Source organism: Nelumbo lutea, chromosome 6, assembly GCF_056320005.1.
Source record: "Nelumbo lutea isolate HS-2025 chromosome 6, American lotus-T2T, whole genome shotgun sequence".
NCBI classification, from domain to species: Eukaryota; Viridiplantae; Streptophyta; class Magnoliopsida; order Proteales; family Nelumbonaceae; genus Nelumbo; species Nelumbo lutea.
The window spans coordinates 44,573,232-44,596,007 of NC_142689.1; the positions used below are offsets into that span (position 1 = coordinate 44,573,232).

The window sequence follows — 22,776 nt, forward strand, 5'->3', positions numbered from 1 at the left end:
GTTTTAAAAACCATGATTACAAGAATGTCATCTTTCTCTCTCTCTCTCTCTCTCCTTATAAATTACAAGAATGCCACTCTCTCTCCAACTGAGGGAGACATCAGCTCAACATCTCGGTTGCTAGGGAACCTACAATCAAAGGTAGTCGAGTTCGAACCGATCTGAGCTCGAGCTTCTGAGCTTAAGCTCAAGTCTCTAATTTGAATCGAGCATGAGCTCAACGACACATTAACCACTAAAGAAGACCTTAGTCACTGAGGGAGATCTTGGCTCAACACCTCGACAATTGAGAGAGACCTCAGCTCAACACCTTATCAATTAAGAGAGACCTTAGCTCAAACACCTCGTCTAATAGAAAAACCTTAGCTCGACACTTCAGCAACTGAGGAAGAGCTCGATTTGGAACCTCGGCTGCTTAAGAAACCTGCAATCAAAGGTATGTAGCCAAGCTCTAACCTATGACCTTTAACTCGAGCTCGAGCTCGAGTTCAAGAATCTAATAGAGCTCAAATATCATAGTTTATAAGCGCCCTATCAATTCAATTCGCATACCGTACAAGGCCATCGGCCATTTCGATTTCTGAGGTCGAATAACCGATAAAAATAATAAAAAAAAGTATAAAAATATAAATTAACGTGAAGAATTCGGTCGATTATGATACGGGAAGGACATTATCTGACCAATCAACCGGTATCATAAACGTGATAACCAATCCGGTGGTTGATGGTTTTTAATTGGTCAGAGCCGTTTCGGTACCGTGTCTTTCCTGGATCATTTTCCCCTTTTGTCTCACCCTCAGCCCCTCACCAGGCACTCTCTCACTCTCTGGCTCTTCGTCTCTCAGTCTGTTCTCTCTCTCTCCCCAGAGAAGCTAGCAATCTCTATGGCTGTTTTTCCGTTTCTGCTTTATTATTTCTCTGGCCTTCGATCATTGGATTCTTTCAGAAGTTTTTTCTTCATACCGACATGCCTGGCTCTTCTTACTTCTCTTTTCATTCTCGTTTATGTTTCTTCAACCTCAAAGTTTTTCATTCATCAACACCATCCACATCTTATGATAAAATCACCAATCGGTTCTTCAAGAATACCTCCTACGACACACCAAATTGCACATGATTCGTCTCACAGTCCCTCTGCAAGTGCTCCCGATGTGCCTCCCGAGTCGCTTGAGGCTAGTAAAATCCTGCCGCTCTGGAACTACACTCGTGAAGGAATTGAGAATCTTCGGTATATGGAAAGTCACCAGCCTATTGGTTCAAATGGTGTGTTGGTTTTTAATTTTGTTCTTATGGATATAGTTTTTTCTTTGAATTTGCTTGGAATGCAGTTTGTTGAAATGTATAATTGTCACAAACAATATAGATCTTACATTCAAATTATTGAAGACGTACTTTCTTCTGAGTTGTTTTTTTTTTTTTAATTTTTTTTATCGATCCCAAGTCTCCCCTACGACTAGCAGGAAACCTTACCAACCTGCTGGATGGCACCTTGCGCTACTTTCTTTTGAGTTGTTAATTTAAAGTTCATTTCAGAATTCCATACTCTGTTCTTTAGTTATCGTTCTTTTTTTTCAAAGCCTAAAAAGGCAAATTTCATTAAAAAAAGCTCAGATTGCTGAACACATTTATGTTATAGGTTGAGATGCTACATTTGTGTTAGAACCCATTTATTTTTATCCCATTACATTGTAGCTTCCAGGAAATTTTCCTTAGGTTTGGCTTCATTTCTGCAAATGGATTATGTGATTATGTCTACTAAATTCTTCTTATATTTGCAAAGGAAATGCGTCCTGTTATATTTGTGGAATGCCTGTTCAGTAGGATTAGATAAATTGATATGCCTTAGATAGGAATTCCATAACAAGTGAAAAGTATTATATGCTAATATATCTTAATGACTAGAATGAATCTTTTATTGATAAATGGCCATAAACAAATTGTTCTTTGGGAAAGTTGTCAATGCGAACTTCCAAAGGGTTTATTCTGTGTATGCACATTACCTCTCTGGGTGGCATGGACATCCAAATAATGAAATTTAAAGGTGCTACCAATGTGAAATCTTCCTTCTGTATTTTTGAACCAACCACTGCACTGGAAATTCTGTCCGTTTTAGTTACAATAGTACACTGTTGCAACAAATGGAGGAAACCTGGTATGACATAATGTCTTTTCTGAGTGATCAATTTCTTAGCAAAACAATTGGGGAAGCTCTGACCGATGTTTTAAACAAAGAACTATTAAATTTAGACAAAGTAAGAGAAAACTTGTTTTACTCCTTTACTTATAAAGTTTTTTCTTAAGTAATTTCACATTATAGGGTACAATTTTAATAAACCATAGGGATCAATAACATGAAGGGACAAATCCCCATACATGAAGGGGCTACATGATGTGATATCTGTGATTCATATACAAGAAGTAAAATTATTTAGCAAGAGGAGTATAAGAAATGATATTCTCCCACTTATTGCAAATTTTTTTTGATCAATTACAGAATTTCTCTTCTTTTCTTCATTCTTTCTTCATCACTTATCTTCTCTCACAAATTCTCTCTTCTCTTCTTCTCTTTTATATCTTTTTTGATTTTCCGCTGATTTCTACTTGCTAGTAGAGCCTAGTTAGGCTTTCTTGGAGGTGATCCATGCAACCCTAGGTCAGCTGACTGCATGAGGGAATAGAGTGCTGGTCAATTGTCTCTGGATTGCCTAGTTCTTGGATTTTTTGGGTGGGATTTAGTAATCAAGAGGGTGATTTTTGTTTAGGCATCAAAGTTAGGAAGAAGTAGAGTGACGGGAAGTGTCGTAGTTGGATTGGACTCTTTATTTTTGACATGGTGAAGGGCACTTAGGTTTTTCCGGACACATTAAAGGATTCTATGGAGGGTGGTTCAGTTTTTTGGTGGGATTGGAGGTAGGGGTGAGCAAGAAAAACTGGAAACCCAAAAAACCAAACTGAACCAAAAAACCGGTTTGATACTTTTAAAAAACTAGAGGTACTGGTACGGTTTCGGTTAACCAATGTAGAAAACCGGTAGTTAATTGAACCGACCGGTATACATATATTTCTATATATTTTATATATATATATTTATATTTTCTATATATTATAAATTAATAATTATGCATTATTTATATAAATATATATTTATTATATATAATATATAATTTATTATTTATTGTTTAAAATATAATAGTTTATATATATTTCTATTTTTTATTATATATTTATATGTTTTTTACAATATATATTATAAATATAAAAAACCGAAAAACTGACGAATTGAATCCACGGTTAACCAAACCGGTCAACTAGTTACCGATCGACTTCGGTTTGGTTTCGGTAACTAGTTTTCTAGAAATTGGTAGGACTGGTTCGGTTTCAAAAATAGGCCACCAAACTATGAAAACCCCTAATTGGAGGGTGGCTCAGTTTTTTGGTGGGATTTAGTAATCAGGAGGGTGATTTGTGTTAGGCATCAAAATCAGGATGAACTGGAATGACAGGAAGAGTCCTAGTTGGATTGGACTCTTTATTTTTGACTTGGTGAAGGGCACTCAGGTTTTTCCAGACAGATTGGAGGATTCAATGGAGGGAAGTTCAGTTTTTGGCCTTTTTTGAGCCTCTAAGAGTGATTGATTGGGTTTTTTCTCTCTTCTTTCCCTCCATAGGAAGGGAGAATTCTCACCAGAGTAGGTTTTTGACTTCTAGAAGGGACCCTTATCTTTTTCTGTGAGATCGATCTATCTTGGAGTGTTTTTTAATTGCTTTCCTTTCTGTTTTAAGTTGGTGAGTTGATATGAAGGGGTCTAGTGTTGAGCATAAGTCAACTAGAGATCTAGAATTTTGTAAGTGCCAATGACCCATTTGGGTCTGGGGTTATTACAACAGTTAAATTGGATGGTACAAATTATCTAGAACAGGAACAATTAGCTAAGATGGCTATTGGTGCACTTGGAAAATTGGGGTATATTATTCATAAAAAAAAGGGGGTATATTATTGGAGAGGAGAAGAAACCTGATTCAAATCCTTCTTGGTGGTTGCAGGAGAATTACATGGTGAGGTCTTGGCTGTGTAATTCTATGTTACTGTATATTGGAAAAAAAATTTGTTGGCTAATACTACAAAGGATAAAGTGGAAACACCACATGGTTGAAGCAAATGACATTAGAAAAAATGATTGAACCAATCAATGGGGGTGACTAACATGATTCTACTACCCCAAGCAAGACATTCAAGCATGCATATACTCTTAACCTAAACAAAACCGAATTAAAAAACCTATAAGCTAGAGAGATTTCAGCATGGTAGTAATTTGAAATGAGATAAAGATGGACTATGAAGACATATATTAATCAACAAAATCCTCTAGTCAATAATTTTCACATGTTTCTACTTTTAACTATGATGAAACTAACTTAAAAAAAATGCATAACATCTCCCTACAACAAAATAATCCAATGCTGAAAGTAGAAAACTAATTAGAGCATTAACAATATCCAATGCTGAAAGTAGAAAAGTAAGGTATGATGTTTGCTATGGAAATTCTGTTCTGTTTTGGGAGGATGTTTGGGTGGGTAATTAACCTCTAAAAGATCTCATTCCCTCTCTCTATTCCATTTCCCTTTTTAAAAAGAAGCCTATTTCAAGGTTCCTTTCCCCTTCGGTTCTTCCTTTGGCTTTAAATTGGGATTTTGGTTTTTGTAGAGTTTTAAGGATGAAGAATAATCTTGTGTCTTTGACAATGTTTTAAAAAACAACCCAGAACCGGAACCGTTCTAGCCACCGGTTTCCAGGTCGACGGTTCGAATGTGCGGTTGGAACAGATGGCCCGTTCTAACAAAATAAATAAATTAAAAAAATAAAAAATTAATTAAAATTTAGAAACAGCCAAAACCATTAAACAGGTCAATGATTCTATCACCCAGGTCAACGGGTTGTTGACCGATTCAACGGTTTTTGGCCAAGGACCAGGTTTGGGGTAAAACGGAACCGGTTGCCTGGATGGTTCCCAAGTTGAATGGTCCAAACGTCCCGGTCAACGACGGTTCGAAAACCATGGTCTCTGAGCTTCTACTTCTTCTAGACTCTGTGTGTTTGGATCATCTCAAACTTGATAAAAGAATCTGGACTATGACCTCTAATGGTTCCTTCACTTTTGCTTCTTTTTTCAAATCCCTTTGGTCTTCTTCTTCCTTTGGGGTTTTCCCTGTCAAAGAGTTATGCCCAAGGCCTATACCTCCTAAAGTTTGCTATCTTTTGTTGGGAAGCTTATTAGTACCGCAGTGGTACTATTGTACTTTCTACATTTTTTATTTTGTTTTATGTCACCCTAGCATAAATACAAAAAGCTGGCACTGCCAGCAACACCTTTGACTCTCAATCTCTCTTCTCTCCTCTCTCCTCTCTCTTCCCTCTTCCTTTCTTCTTCTCTTCTGGATAACATGGTATCAGAGTGGGACTATTAGATCTGAAAGGAGAGATCGAGCAAGATTATTTTCTGTCTTCTCTCTTCGCCAACTACTGTTTGGTTTATTGAAGATCCAAAATACTGCATCGGACTGAAGTACCTTCTCTCCCTTCCTCCTTTTTCTTTTTTTCTTTTTTTCTTTTTTTTTTCTGGTCGTGTACCAGGACAGAACCTGTAGTAGGTTCACTTGTTTCATGTGAGGTGATCAGAACCTCTTTCTTTCCTTTTTTGTGGGATCGGCCAATCCCTGTGATGACCTTTTTATGCTGTGACAACAGCCTTATGATAGATTTGTAGGTCAGGGAATGACCTGTATATGGTACCACCGCAGCCATATCTGATTTGTAGGTCAAGAGATGACCTGTATGTGCTGCAACAGCAGCCATATCTGATTTATTGCAGGCCAGTGATGACCTGTTAGTGCTGTAACAGTAACTGTTTTTCTTTTGTGATTGAAGTGCTGAGTTTTCAAAAAGAAAAGGAGGGGGGTGATTGTCTCTAGTCTCCTAGCGCAAAGAGTTTTTTTTTTTTGGGTGTTAGACTGCTCTTTTTTAAGGTTTTTTGTGCCTACTTTGAGTGTGACCTGAAGCTGTGATCATGAGTGGTGAAGATTCTGCCACATCTGGTGTTTCCTCAATGTAGAATGGAATGAGTGGGGGTATGTATTTATCCTTCCCTATGGCTGTCATACCCTTGGATGGCTTAAATTATTTAGAATGGTCGAAAGAGATGAAGTTATACATTACTGCAAGGGGAAATATATGATATATAAATGGGAGAATTAAATAACCTACTTTTGGGAGTGCTGAGTATGACAGATGGAACCAGGAAAACAGCATGGTTATGTCCTGACTTTTAGTGTCTATGCAACCTCAGGTGAGAAGGAACTTTATGTGGGTTGAAACAACTTATGAGACTTGGGAACAGGCAAAATCAACCTATTCTGAACTGCATCACTAACAGGTTGTAAACCAACTTAGGGTGGAACACTTGATAGTTGAGGGGGACTCTAAGGTGGTAGTAGGTTGGCTGTCAGATCTGGATACGGTTTTTTTGGGGTTACAGGGATCTTCTCAAGAAGGTTAAGTAGCTGACAAGAAACATGACAGTAAGCTTTCAGTGGGTTAGCAGATCAGCAAATGCTATGGCTGATTCCTTGGCTAAACAAGGGGCTTCGAGGGGTGATTTGTTTTGGCTACTTTATAAGTGTATTTCTGTTAAGAGTGTGTTTATATTCTCTTTCCTAAGGGGGTTACATCTTGTGCCTCCTCTTAGGGTGTCTGTACACCTTTTCTATCTTATTAATAAAATTGTCTTTCATTTAGCAAAAAAAAATTCCAATGTATAAAATGAAAGAAAGAAGAAAGAATAAAAAAGAAAAAAAGTAGGATAAGGTGAGAAGCTCACCTCTTTGTGGCCTTTTGACAAACACTTCGAAAGCAAAGGTGGAGGATGGGGCAACTTTGATTGGAGATGATGGTGTTGAAATGTTCAGTCCTCTTGTGAGTGATGCTTTGTTTGAACCAAATAGGTGAGGGGTTGGCTCGAATTTCCTCTATCTTCGTCTTACATCTTCCTTTTTTTTCCTTGGCTTCCATGGACTGACTCGGTCCTTGAGTTCTTAGGCCGAGTTTTCTCTTCCTCCTACTTCTCTTTGCTTCACATGGCCGAAAATGGGGGTTCTTGTTTTTTTCCTTGGTCGAAAATGGGGGTTCCCTCTTCTTTCTTCTTTCCTCTTGTGCTTTCTTCCTCCACTTTCTTCTTCTTCTTCTTCTCTTCTTCCTTCCACATGGTCGAATGGCCTAGCCTAATTGTTTTGGTTTGATGGTGGAAAGTGAGAGGGGGAGATGATCTAGGGTTTGGTGGGGGTTTTCATGTGAAGAAGAAGATGGTCTAGTGTTTGGTCATGGTGGTCCAAGAAGAGAGGATGAAGATAGTGGGTGTGTTCATGGAGGTTTCATGAAGGGGGAGTTTGGTTGGGTGAGAGGTTGATAGTGATAGGTTGGAGGGAGGAGGGAGATGAGGGTGGTGCTGGTTTGGTTCTTGGTTGTGAGAGGGAGTGAGAATGAGTGTGAGAGGCGAGAGGAAGGAGGAGGGTGGAGAGGAGAGGCAAAAGATGAGAGATGGGTGTGAGAGCCCCTTAGGTTCGGATTTGGGTCTAATAGCCTCTTTTTCTTTGATTTTTTTTTTCAGTTTTTCTTGGTTTTTTTAGTTCAAAATCAAATGGGAAGGCTCCTAGTTTGGTTTGGGGGGAGGGTTTGATCACATTTGGACCAAATGGGTTTGGGTCTAGTTGGGGTTTAGTTAGGGCATTTTAAGGATTGGTCAAAGTGCTCAAGAGGATGAAGGGATAGGATGCTTTGATGCTTATCTAAGGGGTGGGGCATTTCTAGATTTTTTGTGTTTTTATTCCTTTTTCCTTTTCTCTTTTCTTGGTTGGGATGAACCTAGACACCCCCTTGTCTAGGTTTGCTCCTCTCCCTCTCATTAATGGCCATACAAGCCTCCTTGAAACACTCTTTCTTGTCCCCTTAATTAAATGTCTAGAACTTTAAATTTAAATTCAAATGTGAATTTCTAGAGGGAATGGAGAGGGGGCGGCTAGGGTTTTATTTTTAGGGTTTTTAGATGTGTTAAGTGAGAGTGGGCTGACCTCTCCAGTGATGTGACACAATCATGACTGTCGGAAGGGAAGCTTGTAGATTTAACGGTGGATTTGAGCTTATTTGAGTTGAAATTTGGTTTTTTTGGGGTTTTGGCATGTTCTAAAGAGATTGGTGACGTCTGATTGGGCATCTGGGTTGCAAGAAGTGGGTTAGAGAGGGGACCGATAAAAAATCAGGTGTTGACACTCACCATCACTCTCCCCCTGAGGTGAGGTAGTAAAGAAAGGACGTGACTCAAAGAAAGAAACATTCATGGAGATGTAAACCTTGTGAGACATAGGTCAAAACACTTATACTTCATGAGAGTAGAAGGATAACCATAAAATGCACAAGAAATTGCATTTCAATTATAAAAAAATGCACAAGAAATTGTACGAGGCTCCAACTTACTAGATAAGGGAGAAAGATTCTGGACAAAACATTGATGGCCAAACATGTAGAGAGGAATGGAAAACAAAGGAGATTAAGGGAAAAGCAACTGATGCGGCGCCTGAGAGTGCAATAGTCTCGATGGCATGTGATTAATTAGGTAGGCTGCAGTGAAAACTGCATCACCCCAAAGCCACATTGGAACATTCATCTAGATAAGAAAACCACAAGCCACTTCGAATAAATTCTTGTTGTTTCTCTTAGCAACATTGTTTTGTTATGGTGTTTTAGAGCAAGATCCCTGATGTAGTATTCCATTATCTAGAATATAGGCATTGGCATCCTTGGAAAAGTACTCTTTGCCATTGTCTGAGTGAATAATTTGAGTATTGACATGAAATTGTGTATAAACCATACGATAAAAATGCTTTAGAATGTTAGTAACTTTATCATGAAATCACACCAAATATGTCCATGTGTAGCTTGAGCCATCATCTATGAAATTTATAAAATATTGATATCCACCTTCAGCCACAATAGAAAAAGGGCTTCACACATTAGAATGCACAATATGGAATGGAAAGGCAGATCTTTTGTTAATAGGAGGATATAAGTTTCTACATTGTTTGCTTACTAACAACTAGTACATTCCAATGATGACAAAGACCACTAACTTGAACAAGTTTGGAAACAAAACCTTCAAAGAAACAAAGGACAAATGACCCAAACGACAATGCTAGAGGTAAATATTGTCATTATTACATTACCTCTTACACAAACTAGACTGGCTCAATAAATTGGTGCTCTTAGAAGAATCATAGGCCACTAAATCCAAAATGCAGAGTTTGTCTATTATGCGACCTCAACCAATCATTCTCCCCGAAGTCAAATACTGAAATACACAAGAGTCAAGGAGAAAGGTTATAGAACAATTTAAAGACTTAGTAATGCAACGAATAGATAAGAGATTAATAGGCATCTTTGTAGTATGGTAAACATCATACAGGGTTAGGCCATTTGGAAGAGAGACAACTCCCTATCTAGAAACAAAAGAACAAGAGCCATCATTAAGTTAAATTGTGTCTTTTCTAGACAAAATACGATAAGAAGAGAAAAGGGAAAACTTACCAGTCATATGGTTTGTAGCACCTGAATGAATGTTCTAGGAAGATTGAGAAGGAATTGAGGAAACATGGAAAACATTGGCTTGGTTACCTGAATTTGCTGCATACGAGGTGGAGTAATAGAAGTTTTGTCCAATTGTTTGAGAACATGCCCAAACTGTTCAAATTGATCATGATGGTACTTAAAAGACCATCCTTAGGTACTGTTATCCAGAAGAGTAGAAAGAAAGGAAGAGAGAAGAGAGCAGAAAGAGAGAGATTTGGAGTCACTCAAAAGAGGTTGGTGGTGCCAGCTTTTTATTATTTGTACTAGGGAAACACAACTTAAAATAAAAGGTGCTGAAAGTACCAAAGTACCACTATGGTACTAAACTTACAGAATAATAACCTTTCAACACTCCCCCTCAAGTTGGGACATAGATATCAATCATGCTCAACTTGTCACATAAATCATAATGTCGCAAGTGATGTAACCCTTTTGTGAAGATGTCTGCAAGTTGGTCTTCAGAACTGACATAGGGAGTACACACTTTTCCTGTGACAACCTTCTCTCTGATGAAATGTTTGTCAACTTCGATATGCTTAGTTCTATCATGCAACACAGAATTATCAGCGATGTTTATGGCTACTTTGTTATCACAGTAAAGAGTCATAGTGAAAGAATGGTAGGATCCATCTAATGGACGCCATAAAGGTTGCGGAATGGGTGGGCGAATTTCAAAAATTTCCTACCTTCTCTCAACTGGGAATCATATTCCCTAAGTTTAGAATACAATATTCAAGGATCCTACTTGAACCATAATCAAACCAGATCTGTACCAAAAGATAAATGGGAGGAATGTACCTGATCCGGAGAAGCAGTATCTCCCAAAGTTGGTGTTCACGCCCAAAGAATGCTCCAAGATCCGTTCCTACTGAAGATGACACAGTTGTGGATGGAACAGAACCAGCAGGGTGTGTCCTACACACTGGATCCTTCACAAGAATCCTCTGGAAACACTAAACACTGAATCCTTTTAGTCTTTGTTGCAAGACTAATGTCAAGAACAGATTTCATGACTTTTCTTTTCTGCAAAGATCTAATCTTGCAATGGCAGATGGCGGCGGCAGGAGGAGATCTTCAAAACGAAAAAAGCTGAACTGCTTTTTTCTCTTTTTCTGGAGAGTATGAATGAAATCCTCTCTCAATTCGCAGGAGATATCCTATACCTATTCAAGGTGGTTCGAAATCTCCTCCTTTCTTCTTGATTAAGAAACCTCCTTTTTAGGAGTTATCCCAATCCAAATCAGTATTTGGATAGGGGATAATCTTAATCCTTTCTGCAGATAGAGTTAGCTTACTCCTGATCTTATCAGGAGGTTACCAGATTCAAATCTAATTTGAATTTGGTCTCTAAGAGTGGATAAGGCTAAATGCCCAATCTTTTTACTAACTTTAATCTCAAATTCGCCCCAAGGATGGGTGATCATATCAGCCCACCTCGAAATGGGCTTTTGGCCCATTAAGTGTTCAGTGTCTAATTACTTTCCAATTTGCTGCCCAGTTGTGCTTCTTTGTATGGCGTGGGACCCAAGCATTGATCTACACACCAGCCACATGGGTTCGGCCCAGCCTCTAAAACAAGGCCCAGCCGAATTCACTGAAAAACTCAATGAACCCCTTGAGTCCATCATATGGACCCTATGGGCCCAACACTTACATTAAGTGGTCCCTGGGCCAAGCCATCTTATAAAAACCCAGGGACTGTGGGCAGGTGCAAGATTAGCCCATCAGGTATTATCCTCAATGGTCTTACACTTAACCTCTCAGCCCTTAATGATCAAGCACTGCCCGACAAGAGAGGACCTCTCCCTCGGCTGCAAGGAACAGTGCCGCACTCTCCTCTCACATGGATTCCGGGAATTAAAACTATTTGCAAACAATTCGAAACCGTACATATATATATATAAATATATTAATTTTGCAAAACAAAATTCCAACGATTGAAATCAACTGCCAGCAGTTTGGTTTCCATCAGAGAGAGTGCATTCCCGATCATTACCCTTTGTCCGACAAAGTGGCTGGTTCTGTCACTATGATCACCCACTCAGATGAATTCTCAAACTGCCCCAACATACCCAGGTTTTGATCCCCGCTAAGGATCTCACTGAATGGCATATCAAAGGCAGCCTGATCCAACACCTAGTGAAATGTCATAATTGAGTCTAGGGGTCAGGTGTAACTTTCCAGTTTTGCCCATCTATCTCCAAGGTCCAGGGCAATACTGGAAATCTGGTCCGGTTCAAGGATTCAAGTAATCCCATACTGCATGTGCCTCGGGTCTTACCCTGATGGCTGAGACAGGCCATCCCAACACTTGGTGGCACACCAGTATCAGCCTTGGCAGGATAAATCTCCCCAGACTTATCCAACGGCTGTGAACATTTAAAACTAACATGAGTCTCTATAAATGTCCAGTTTTAGGGTTTTACACAGAATTAAACCAAACAACATGAATCAAACATGCACTTTATTTATTTCCACTAAATAACAAAAGTACATCAAATCAGATTGAAGCTAAGGGCATACAAAACTGTCTAACACATAGGTCTATCAACTGGAAAGCCCAATTCACTCAACAAAATTTTCAGCCACCCCATGAGACATTGCCTGATATTTAGCTTCAACACTAGACCTAGCTACCACATTCTACTTTTTGTTTCTCCAGGTAACTAGGTTCCCTCCTAAAAAGGTACAATAGCCACTGGTTGACTTCCGATCAAGGGTCCTGCCCAAACTGCATCGGTATACACTTCAACTTTCAAATGCCCATGCTTTTGGAACAACAAGCCTGCACCTGGGAACTTCTTAAGATATCTGAGAACTCTTTTTGTTGCTTCAAAGTGGGTAGTCTTAGGAGCATGCATGAACTGGCTAAGAACACCCATTGCATAAGCGATGTCTGGTTGAGTCATAGAAAGATATAACAATCTTCCTACAAGTCTCTGAAACAATTTCACATCCTCAATGGGTTCACATTGACAGTTTCCTAATTTGTGGTTAGGATCAATTGGGGAATCAATAGGCTTCACTCCCAATTTTCCTATATCTTGGAGTAGATCTAGGACATACTTTCTTTGGGGAATGAAGATACCCTTTTGTGAGCGGGCAACTTCAATCCCAAGGAAGTACCTTAGAGGACCTAGATCCTTCACTTCAAACTGGGTAGCAAGGAAACTCTTTAACTTTTGAATTTCATTATTCCAATCACTAGTGATAACTATATCATCAACATATACTATCAGTGCTGCAGTCTTTCCTTTCCCTTTTTCACAAACAGTGTGTGATCAGATTGACACTGTTTGTATCCTCTTTGCTGAACTGCTACATGGAACCTACTGAATTAGGCTCTCGGTGATTGTTTCAGGCCATATAATGATTTTTTTAACCTGCACACTTTCTGTTCTTTACCTTGAGCTCTGAAACCGGGGGGTTGCACCATGTATACTTCCTCTTCAAGGTCACCATTTAAGAATGTATTCTTGATGTCAAGTTGATGAAGGTTCCTATCAAGATTAGCAGTTAAAGAGAAAAGAGCTCTAATGGAGTTCATCTTAGCAATGGGTGCAAAAGTTTTTACATAATCCACTACAGACACTTGTGTAAACCCCTTTGCCACTAAACGAGCTTTATACCACTCCACTGTGCCATCAACCCTATGTTTTATTGTGAAAACCTATTTACACCCAACTGGTTCCTTCCCCTCAAGAATATCTACAACTTCCCATGTGTCATTTTTATGTAAAGCATTAATCTCTTCCTTCATGGCATCTGTTCATTCAGGTATCAAATTGTCAATGGAAGAGAGAAAGGCCTAAAAGGAAGTGGTACAAGACCTAACACATTTCTGGTAAACAATAGGAAGGTTAAGGTCATCAGCAATAGAGGTATCAATGGCAATAGGGTTAGGAACATCAATGGGAACCAAGGTACCTGGTTGGGAAGGATCCACCCCTGGAGAGTTTGATGGCATTGGTGGTACATCTTCTGGGTGCTCCACAACTCTTGAACTTGGCTGGCCTTTGTGACGTCGAAAGAAAACACGAAAGGGAGGAGGATCAGGAAGGGGAGGTAGCTGAACCAGTTTCTCCTCATTTCTACACTCCCCCTGAGGAGAAATAGGGAAGAAAGGTTCACTCTCAAAGAAATACATCCATAGAAATATAATCTCTGGGAGACGGGATCAAAGCATCGGTACCCCTTTTGAGTGAGGGAGTATCCCAAAAAGATGCAAGGAATGGCACGAGGATCCAATTTCCCACGGGTGGGCGCCAAATTTTGAACAAAGCAACGACAACCAAACACACGACGAGGAATAGAAAGAAGAGGAGCCTTGGGAAAAAGAAGTTGATGTGGGGCTTTGCACTCTAACCAGCGAGAGGGCATACAGTTAATGAGATAGGTAGCACAAAGGACCGCCTCAAGCCAAAAGTGTTTTGGGACATTCATATGAATGAGTAAACCCCTGGCCACTTCAAGAAGATGTCGGTTCTTTCTTTCAACAACACCATTTTGTTGTGGTGTTTGGGCATAGGAACTACGGTGAAGTGATCCATGCGAAGCAAAGAATTCCGTGAGATCATTATGAAAATATTATTTGGCATTATCGGATTGGAAAATTTGGATCTCAGTTTGAAATTGGGTGAAGATCATTCAGTGGAAATCTTGGATAATTTTTGGTGCTTCATCCTTGGTTCGCATGAGATATATCCATGTGTATTTGGAATAAATCATCAATAAAGTTAATAAAATATTTGTAGCCACTCTTGGATGGTAAAGTAACAGGGCCCCAAACATCAGAATGAATAATATAGAAAGGAAATACAGATTTATTATTCTTCGAAGAAATATGAGTTCTACAATGCTTAATTGACAAGTTTGACATGTAAACTGTGACACTGACATTGACTTAAATAACTCTAGAAACACCAATTTGAAAGACTCAAAAGATAAATGATTGAGATGACAGTGCCATAAATAGACTTGACTTGTACTGGACTGACTCTTAGAATTTGTGACTGTAAGATCAGCCTTATTCTCCAGGATGTAGAGTCCATCCACCATACGTTCTCTACCAATCATCTTCCCCGAGGTCATATCCTGGAGTACACAATAAGAAGGAGAAAAAAGTTACTGAGCAGTTTGAAGAATTAGTGATACTACTAATAGACAACAAATTAATAGGGAATTTTGGAACATGTAAGACGTTAGTCAGGGTGAGGCCAAAGGGAAGAGAAATGGTTCCTTGACCAGCTATGGTAGAATATGAACCATCAGCTAGTCTCACCTTGTCTCTTCCAGAGAGGAGGTGGTAGGTCTGGAAATAAGTGGACTTACCAGTCATATGCTTTGACGCTCCAGAATCAATTACCCAAGGAGAGTCAGGGGGATGAGACGATACACGGAAAGCTGTGGCAGAGTTACCTGATGTAGATGCAAATGAAGTTGAAGGAGGGGAAAAATCCATCTGACGAATTGCTCTACCATAGAGTTCCAAATGGTCACGGAAGGAATTAATAATATCCTCCATCGGGTTAGAACCAAAAGTGTGTGTCTAAGTCATAGTAGTAGTCGGGGGCTGATTATCCGGAGAAGCCATATTTGTTGTGGTGAACTTTCTCGGACCTTGCTGTCCTGACTTCTTATTCAGATCTGAACCTTGCTTCTTGCTTAATTCCTGGGCCCATTCTGGCAATGGGTGCACCATAGTTTGTCTTTGTCTTCCTCCCTTTTTTGAGGGTCCCCCTTCTTAAAAAAATTTCCCCCACCTGTAGTAACATTCCCTTTTGCTGCCAACACAACTGCATCCCCTCCGGAGCTGTTCATTAAATTTCTTCAACTTTCTTCCGACTATACTATTGCATAAACCTCCTGGACAGATGGAAGATCCTTGCTGCCTAGGATATGGACTGATGGATTCATGTACTGGATTCAAACCATGGAGAAATGCAAACACTCTTTGTTGGGAAACAAGCTTCTTGTATGCTTTTGCATTTTCATCACACTTCTAGTCTACACTCTGATAGTGATCTAACTCCTTCCAGATGGAGGTCAAATCTGAATAGTACGCAGAAAGTTTCCTCTCCCCCTGTTTACAAGTGGATGCTTCTGCCTGTAACTGATAGATTTTTGCATAGTGATGCAGTTCAGAATAGGTCGATTTTGCCTGCTTCCAAATCTCATAAGCCGTTTCAGCCCACATAAAGTTCCTTCTCACCTGAGGTTGCATAGACACCAAAAGCCAAGACATAACCATGCTGTTTTCCTGGTTCCATCTGTCATACTCAGCACTCCCGGAATTCGGTTATTTAATTCTCCCATTTATATACCCTATTTTTCCCCTTGTTATGTATAACTTGATCCCCCTTGATCATTCTAAATAATTCAAACCATCTAAGAGTATAACATCCATAGGGAAGGATAAATCTATATCCCCACTTATTCCGTTCTGCATCGAGGAGACTCCAGATATGGCAGTCTTCACCACTCGTAATCACAACTTCAGGTTACACTCCAACTGAACAAAAAAAGACCAAAAAGAAGCAGCTGAACACCCCAATAAAAACCTTTGCACCAGGGAATTAGAGACAACCACTCCCCTCCTTTCCCTTCTTTTAAATCTCGGTTCTTCAAACAAAAATCAGCTGCTGTTACAGAACTCACAGGTCATCACTGGCCTACCATAAATCAGGTATGGCTGCTGTAGTAGCATGTACAGGTCCTCTCTAGACCTACAAATCAAGTGTGGCTGCTGTCACAGCATATACCGGTCATCCCCTGACCTACAAATTCACCAGAAGGCTGCTGTCGCAGCATATAAAGGTCATCACCGACCTACAGTCTGTTACAGGGATCAGCCGATCCCACAAAAAAGGAAAGAAGAGGGTGCTATGCACCTCACATTAACAAACTGAACCTATTAATGGTTCTGTTCTGGCACACGACTAGAAAAAAATAAAAAAAAAAAGAGAAAGGGAGAGAGAGTACTTCAGTCCGATCTGAATCTGGATCTGGATCTTCAATAAATTTCAGTATAGCTGGCGAAGGGAGAAGACAGAAAAGGTTTGCTTGATCTCTTCTTTCTGATCTGACAGTCCTGCTCTGATACCATGTTATCCAGAAGAGAAGTAGGAAGAAGGAAGAGAGAAGAGAGCAGAAAGAGAGAGATTCAGACACTCAAAAGAGGCTGGCGGTGCCAGCTTTTTATTATTTATACTAGGGCGACACAACTTAAAATAAAAGGTGCTGAAAGTACCAAAGTACCCCTGTGGTACTAAACTTACAGAATAATAACCTTTCAACAGGTACAAAGACCAGGGGTTGAATTCGAGCAGTGTTGCCCTAACTAGACTGTTGACTGTCTTGGCTAGTAGCAGAAGAAGCAACATTAACCTTGTTAGGTCCTTTGTTTTGCTTCCCTTGAAACTTCTTAAGTTTGCCAACCAAATCCCAACAAAACTCCTTTGTGTGCCCAGATCTCTTACAATGAGAACACCAAAACTTGTCTTTGTCACCTCCTCCCTTCTTCTGTATCTCACTCTTGCTGTCACCCTTAGACAACAAAGCCACTTGCTCTCCCCTAGGAGGATTCATAGAAGCCCTCCTAGTTTCCATAGATTGCACCAAAGTAAGCCAGTGTTTTAAAAGGTGTGGGAGGCGTATGCCCCCAAAATGCTCCGAGGCATATGCTAGAGGTGTTGTTGATACCTTTGAGGCGTACGCCTCATGTGCCTCATGCACATTTCATGTAAAAAGACAAAAAAAAAAAAGAAAAAAAAAAGAAAAAAAGAAAAAAAGAGAAAGGAATGGAAAAGAAAGAGAAGAAAAAAAGAGAAAAAGAAAGAAAAGAAAAGGGAAGTGAAGGGAAGACCCCCCCCCCCTTCAACTAGTGCTATGCTTCATTCTTCTTAATATAAAAGATTTTTATTAAAAATAATCTTAAATGAGATCTTCCTTCCTCCTCTTTCCTCCTCATCCCCCTCCTCTTAAGGAGGTTTACGCTTCCTTGTGTTCGGGAGGCTTATGCCTCTTACGTTCTGAACTATGCCTCATGCCTCTAGGTAGTAGAGTGCCTCGTGTCATGCCTCTGCATTTTAAAACATTGAAGCAAACACTTCCTCAAGACCTGGAAACTCCTTATCACCCAAAATCTAAATTCTAATAGGCTCATAAAAAGAATTCAGACCTGCTAAGAAAGCACCTTTTCTTGTGCATAACAGCCATCAACCAATCTATAAACACAGTCCAGATCATAAATACAAAAAAAGAAAAAAGAAAAAAGAAAAGAAAATATATAACTTCTTTAGTCCTCTTACATTCTTTGGTCACTTGAGGATCAACCTAGAAACAGAGAAGACCACTTGGTCCTACAACCAATGACCAAGAAAGGGAAAATGAGAAGCTTGATGTGGCAATCAGATCACAGGAACAGTCAGAATCTATGTCTTCTTGAGAAATCAACTGATGTGTTAAAGAAGAAGAAAAGAGAAGGGAAAAGCTAGAATATTCTATGACAGATTATTTCTCTGATACCATGTGATCAGTCATAGAATATTCTAGGATATAAGAGAAGAGAGGAAGAGAGAAGAAGAGAAGAAGGGCAATGAACAGAATGAGGGAAAAGTTGAATGGGTTAGTGACAGATCCCACTTCACCTTAATATATTAATAAAACAAATAATTACAGAGTGGTGCTTGAAATATTCATAAAAGCACCCCTTACAACAGTTGTCTTGTTCTTGTTCTATTTTTTTCTTTGTTCTTTTGTTGTCTCTGTGTGTAAACAGTCTCTTGGTAAGAAAATAGAATAGAATAAAAAAGTCGTTGTATTAGTAATCTTATTCATATTTCACTGTATGAACCTCCAACATGGGAAACGTCAGGTGGTCTTCCTGCTGAACTGCTTTTGACAAAGTTAGACAGCTTCTAATGGGAAATGAAAACTTAAATTAAGCGTATGCAAAGGTTAAATCTTAACCCTGGAAATTGGAAATTTTGGTTGTCATGGCTCAGGAAACCCTGTGAATAACGAGGTCTTTCATGACAAAGATATCTTTCTCGAAGACTATGAAGAGATGAATAGAAGCTTTAAGATATATGTTTATCCTCACAGGGAAGACGATCCCTTTGCAAATGCACTCTTGCCAGTGGATTTTGAACCTGGGGGTAATTATGCCAGTGAAAGTTACTTCAAAAGAGTTCTTATGAAAAGCCACTTTATCACAAAGGACCCTTCAGAGGCGGATCTCTTCTTTTTGCCCTTCTCCATTGCAAGGTTGCGGCATGACCCAAGAGTAGATGTTGGGGGAATTCCAGATTTTATCAAGGCATACATCTCCAACATTAGCCATACCTATCCTTACTGGAATAGGACTGGAGGGGCTGACCATTTCTATGTTGCTTGTCATTCAATTGGAAGATCAGCAATGGAAAAAACAAATGAAGTGAAATTTAACTCTATTCAAGTTGTGTGCTCGTCAAGTTATTTTCTCTCTGGGTATGTTGCTCATAAGGATGCATCCTTGCCTCAAATTTGGCCGAGACAAGGTGATCCACCAAACTTTTTCTCATCAAAGAGGTAAACTTGCTTTCTTCAATTACTGTTTCTTGTGCATTACAGTTTTGGTTTACTGCATGCATTGAGTTTTAGGTTGTATATTTGTACTATGTAGAATTGTAGATATTTGTTTCCTGATATTAAATAATATGTATAGGATGCCAAGAATCTTGATCATGGTGCCCCTACAGTATGTCTAAATTGCACACTCGAAAAGTATAAATTTACCTTATAATTATGACTCTAATTCCAGTCTGCTTATTAGGGATTTTATCAGAAAGGTACTTTTTTTGTAGAAATAATATGCGTCTAATTTCTTTAATTAATCTTTCCTGTTTGCTTGCTTCATTTTATTCTTTTGTTGTTTCATGCTTCAAAGTGCATCTCTGTAATTTGCATGTGACTCCTATTCTGAATTAGAATCTAGGTTTAACAGAAGTTTGGTGAAGTTCTAGTCTTTTTTTTTTTTTATCAATTAGGATCACTACCAATAGGTTTGTTATTGAACTTATTGGTAGGGCTGTCATGTATCCTGATATCCTCCTTAAGTGGATAAGGCATGTCATCCAAAAGTTAAAACCAGTGCAATGACATTTTAGTCTTTGAGGATGTATTATGCTTTCACTGCAAAGCCGTAGCCCCTTTTAGATGAAAGTAGAATGTTCTCACACAGGTGTTTGTTCATAGGTTTTCTTAACCGTGAACCCAATGAATTATATTAATCTCATAGATCAAAAGTTCCTGTATGAAGTTTTAACCTCTGGAGGAGAAACTTAGCTGTCCACCCAAGGCAAAACTGTTTCTAATTGCACTGTTGTATTTATCTAACAGTATGTGCTGCAAGGGCACTTTAGTCTTTTACCTTTTTTTATTTGTAATGCTGCTCTAATATAAATAATAGACAAGGCACCACCAGCCTTTCTTTTTGGCTCCCAAAGCCTCTTCTTCTCTTTTCTTTTCTCTTTTCTCTTGTTTCCTTCAAAATAATATGGTATTAGAGCATCTTTCTGGGATCTGAGAGCAGTTCAATTGAGTTTTCTTCTTCCTTCTTACCTTTTTTGGATTGAAACTCAAGAAACTTTAATTGGCCTGGTCTGAAACAGCCTTTGATGTTTTCATCTTCTTTCTTCTTGGTTGTAGCACCAAGAAAACTCATTGTTTGTGGTGGCTGAATGCTGCGAAGGGGTTTAGAAGCCTTCCAACCACTTGTGTGGATTGTGTGTTCCAGTTGTAGCAAGGTATGTGTTTTCTTTAGGTCTTGTATAACCCGTTTTTACAGTAACAGTAGTGGTGTTCCATTGTTTGGTGATTGTGTGGTTTGAGTTGTCTATGTCTGGGACTGTGAGTGGCCTGGATTGCATTTGAAAAGGTCTAGGAGTGTTCTGTGTGAGTGGACTTGGTGCTGTTAGGCTCTTAAGAAGGTGCTGATATTTCAGTAGTGTTTTTCCATCAATCTTCTTAGTGTTGTGAGCATACCTTTTTAAGGTGTTGTTTCCATGGCAACTGATGATACTGCTGCATTAAGTTTTACCTCTACTCTAGGAGGGCTGAATGGTGGAGTGGACCAAATGAGTTTCCCCATGACTATCGTTCCACTTGGCCTGAATATTTATCATGGTCCAAGGAGATTAATCTGTGCATCATGGCTAGAGGTAAGGCTGGACGTATTACTGCAAAAGTGGAGGAATTCAAAGCCTAGGGCTGCTGAATTGATAAGTGGGATCAGAAGAATTATTTGATCATGTCTTAGCTCCTCACTTCTACATGTTGCCATCTATCCAAAATAATTTTATGTGGGTAGATGCAACCCATGAAATCTGGGAACAGGCAAACTAACAAAGTCTACACATTTAGAGCAAAGACACTACGCAAGGATTTATCAGTTGCAAGCAGGGGGAACGGAGTTTGTCTATTTACTATTCAGCTCTTACCTCAATTTGGAAGGAACTGGATTATTATCAAAGTATTGAGTGGAAGAATGATGATGATGCTCGTTGAGTTATTGGGCCAGCTTTGTTTATTTTTATTTACATAATTCAGTTAGGAAGTTATTGGGCCTTAGGCCCATTAGTTCATGTTAAGTTGTTTCTTTTCAGCTACTGACAAGTATCTGACCTACTAAGGGCATTCTTGTACTTGTACATTCCGTTTATGAAGTATATAAATCAAAAGGAAGGGGGTGGCCAAAACTAATTCTTTTTGGCTTCCTGTCATTCTCTTCTACTTCTTCTCTTTCTTTCTAGATGAAACTTTTTGGCTCTTTCTTCTTTCTTCTTTCATAAAGTTTATATCAAAACAACTACCAAGCTTTTCTACTTGGTATCGGAGCGGATCGAAGACTACTTGAGCTGCTCCATCATGCAGCTCTAGATCAGTTGACTGCATGGTGAGGCGAAAGGCTGATCGAAGACCTCAGGTAAGCCCAATTTTTGGAGTTTTTGGTGGATCTGCAACTCCTTGTAGTTGGTCTAGGGTTTTTCACCAAAATTAAGAAGAATTAGAGAAAGGGGAGAGTCCTGTTTTAGTAGGACTCTTCATTTTTTACCTATGAAGTGGCTCCCTAGTTTTTTAGGGTTCCTTGGAGTTTTCTGAAGGGGGCGGTTCAAGTCCCACTTTTTTTGGAGGCCTCTGGAGGGAGTGGCTGCTTCTTCTTTGTCTTCTCCTGCTCCCGTGAAAAAGAAATCTTTGTTGGGAGGAGCTTCTAGGCAACCAGGAGGGTGTTTGTGGTGCCTGAAGGAGATAAATACCTATTTTTTCATCTCAAAGTGATTTTCTAACCCTTTCACGGGAATAATGGAGGTCCGCGGAGTTCAAAACAAACCGGGGAGTGAGATGGGCAAGGGAGAGGAGGTGCTAGAGACCTTTTCGGGGATGTGACCATTACTACAGTTAAGTTAGATGGTACAAACTAATTAGAATGGTCACAATCTGCAAAGATGGCCATTGGTGCTCGTGGGAAGTTGGGGTATGTCATCGGTGAGGAAGTGAAACCCGAGACAAACTACTCCCGATGGGTACAAGAGAACTATATGGTAATGACTTGGCTATGCAATTCCATGCTGCCCCATATAAGTAAAAACGTTTTATGGGCTATCACAGCGAAGGAGATTTGGGATGGAGTTGCAGAAACCTATTCTTAGAGTGAGAATGTTGCTAGAGCCTACCAGTTGAGAAACCGGGTAATTGCTATCAGACAGGGAGATAAGTTTGCTTCTATTTATTTTTCAGCCCTCAAAACCTTATGGCAGGAGATAGACCATTTGGAGATTGGTTTGGGAAAGTAGCAAGGATGCAACAACCTACCATAAACTATTAGAGAAGAATTAGGTTTTTGAGTTTCTTGTTGGACTTAACCCTGAGTATGGCATTGCACGACAACATATTCTTTCCAGAGACAGTGCTACTCTCTCTCAGGCATGTGCCTTTGTATTAGGAGAGGAGAGTAGGAGGAATGTGACGATGAGGAATCCAAGTCTTGAGCAGTCTACTATGGTTAGCATAGTGAAACCTAAGCAGAGCAGGGATAGGGGTGGAAATGAACTCAGGAAGGAAGA

The 22,776-nt window shown here is 39.5% G+C and overlaps 1 protein-coding gene across 1 annotated transcript in view; it reads left to right on the plus strand.

Annotated features, from left to right (window-relative positions):
• The first annotated feature begins 557 nt into the window (after positions 1 to 557).
• Positions 558 to 22,776, plus strand: part of LOC148848804 (putative glycosyltransferase At5g03795) — a 31,359-nt gene continuing 9,140 nt past the window's right edge. The window contains exons 1-2 of the mRNA XM_088951869.1: positions 558 to 1,263; positions 18,679 to 19,243. Coding sequence (XP_088807995.1) covers positions 885 to 1,263; positions 18,679 to 19,243 — 944 coding nt within the window. The 5' untranslated portion in view covers positions 558 to 884. The remainder of the gene's footprint in view (positions 1,264 to 18,678; positions 19,244 to 22,776) is intronic.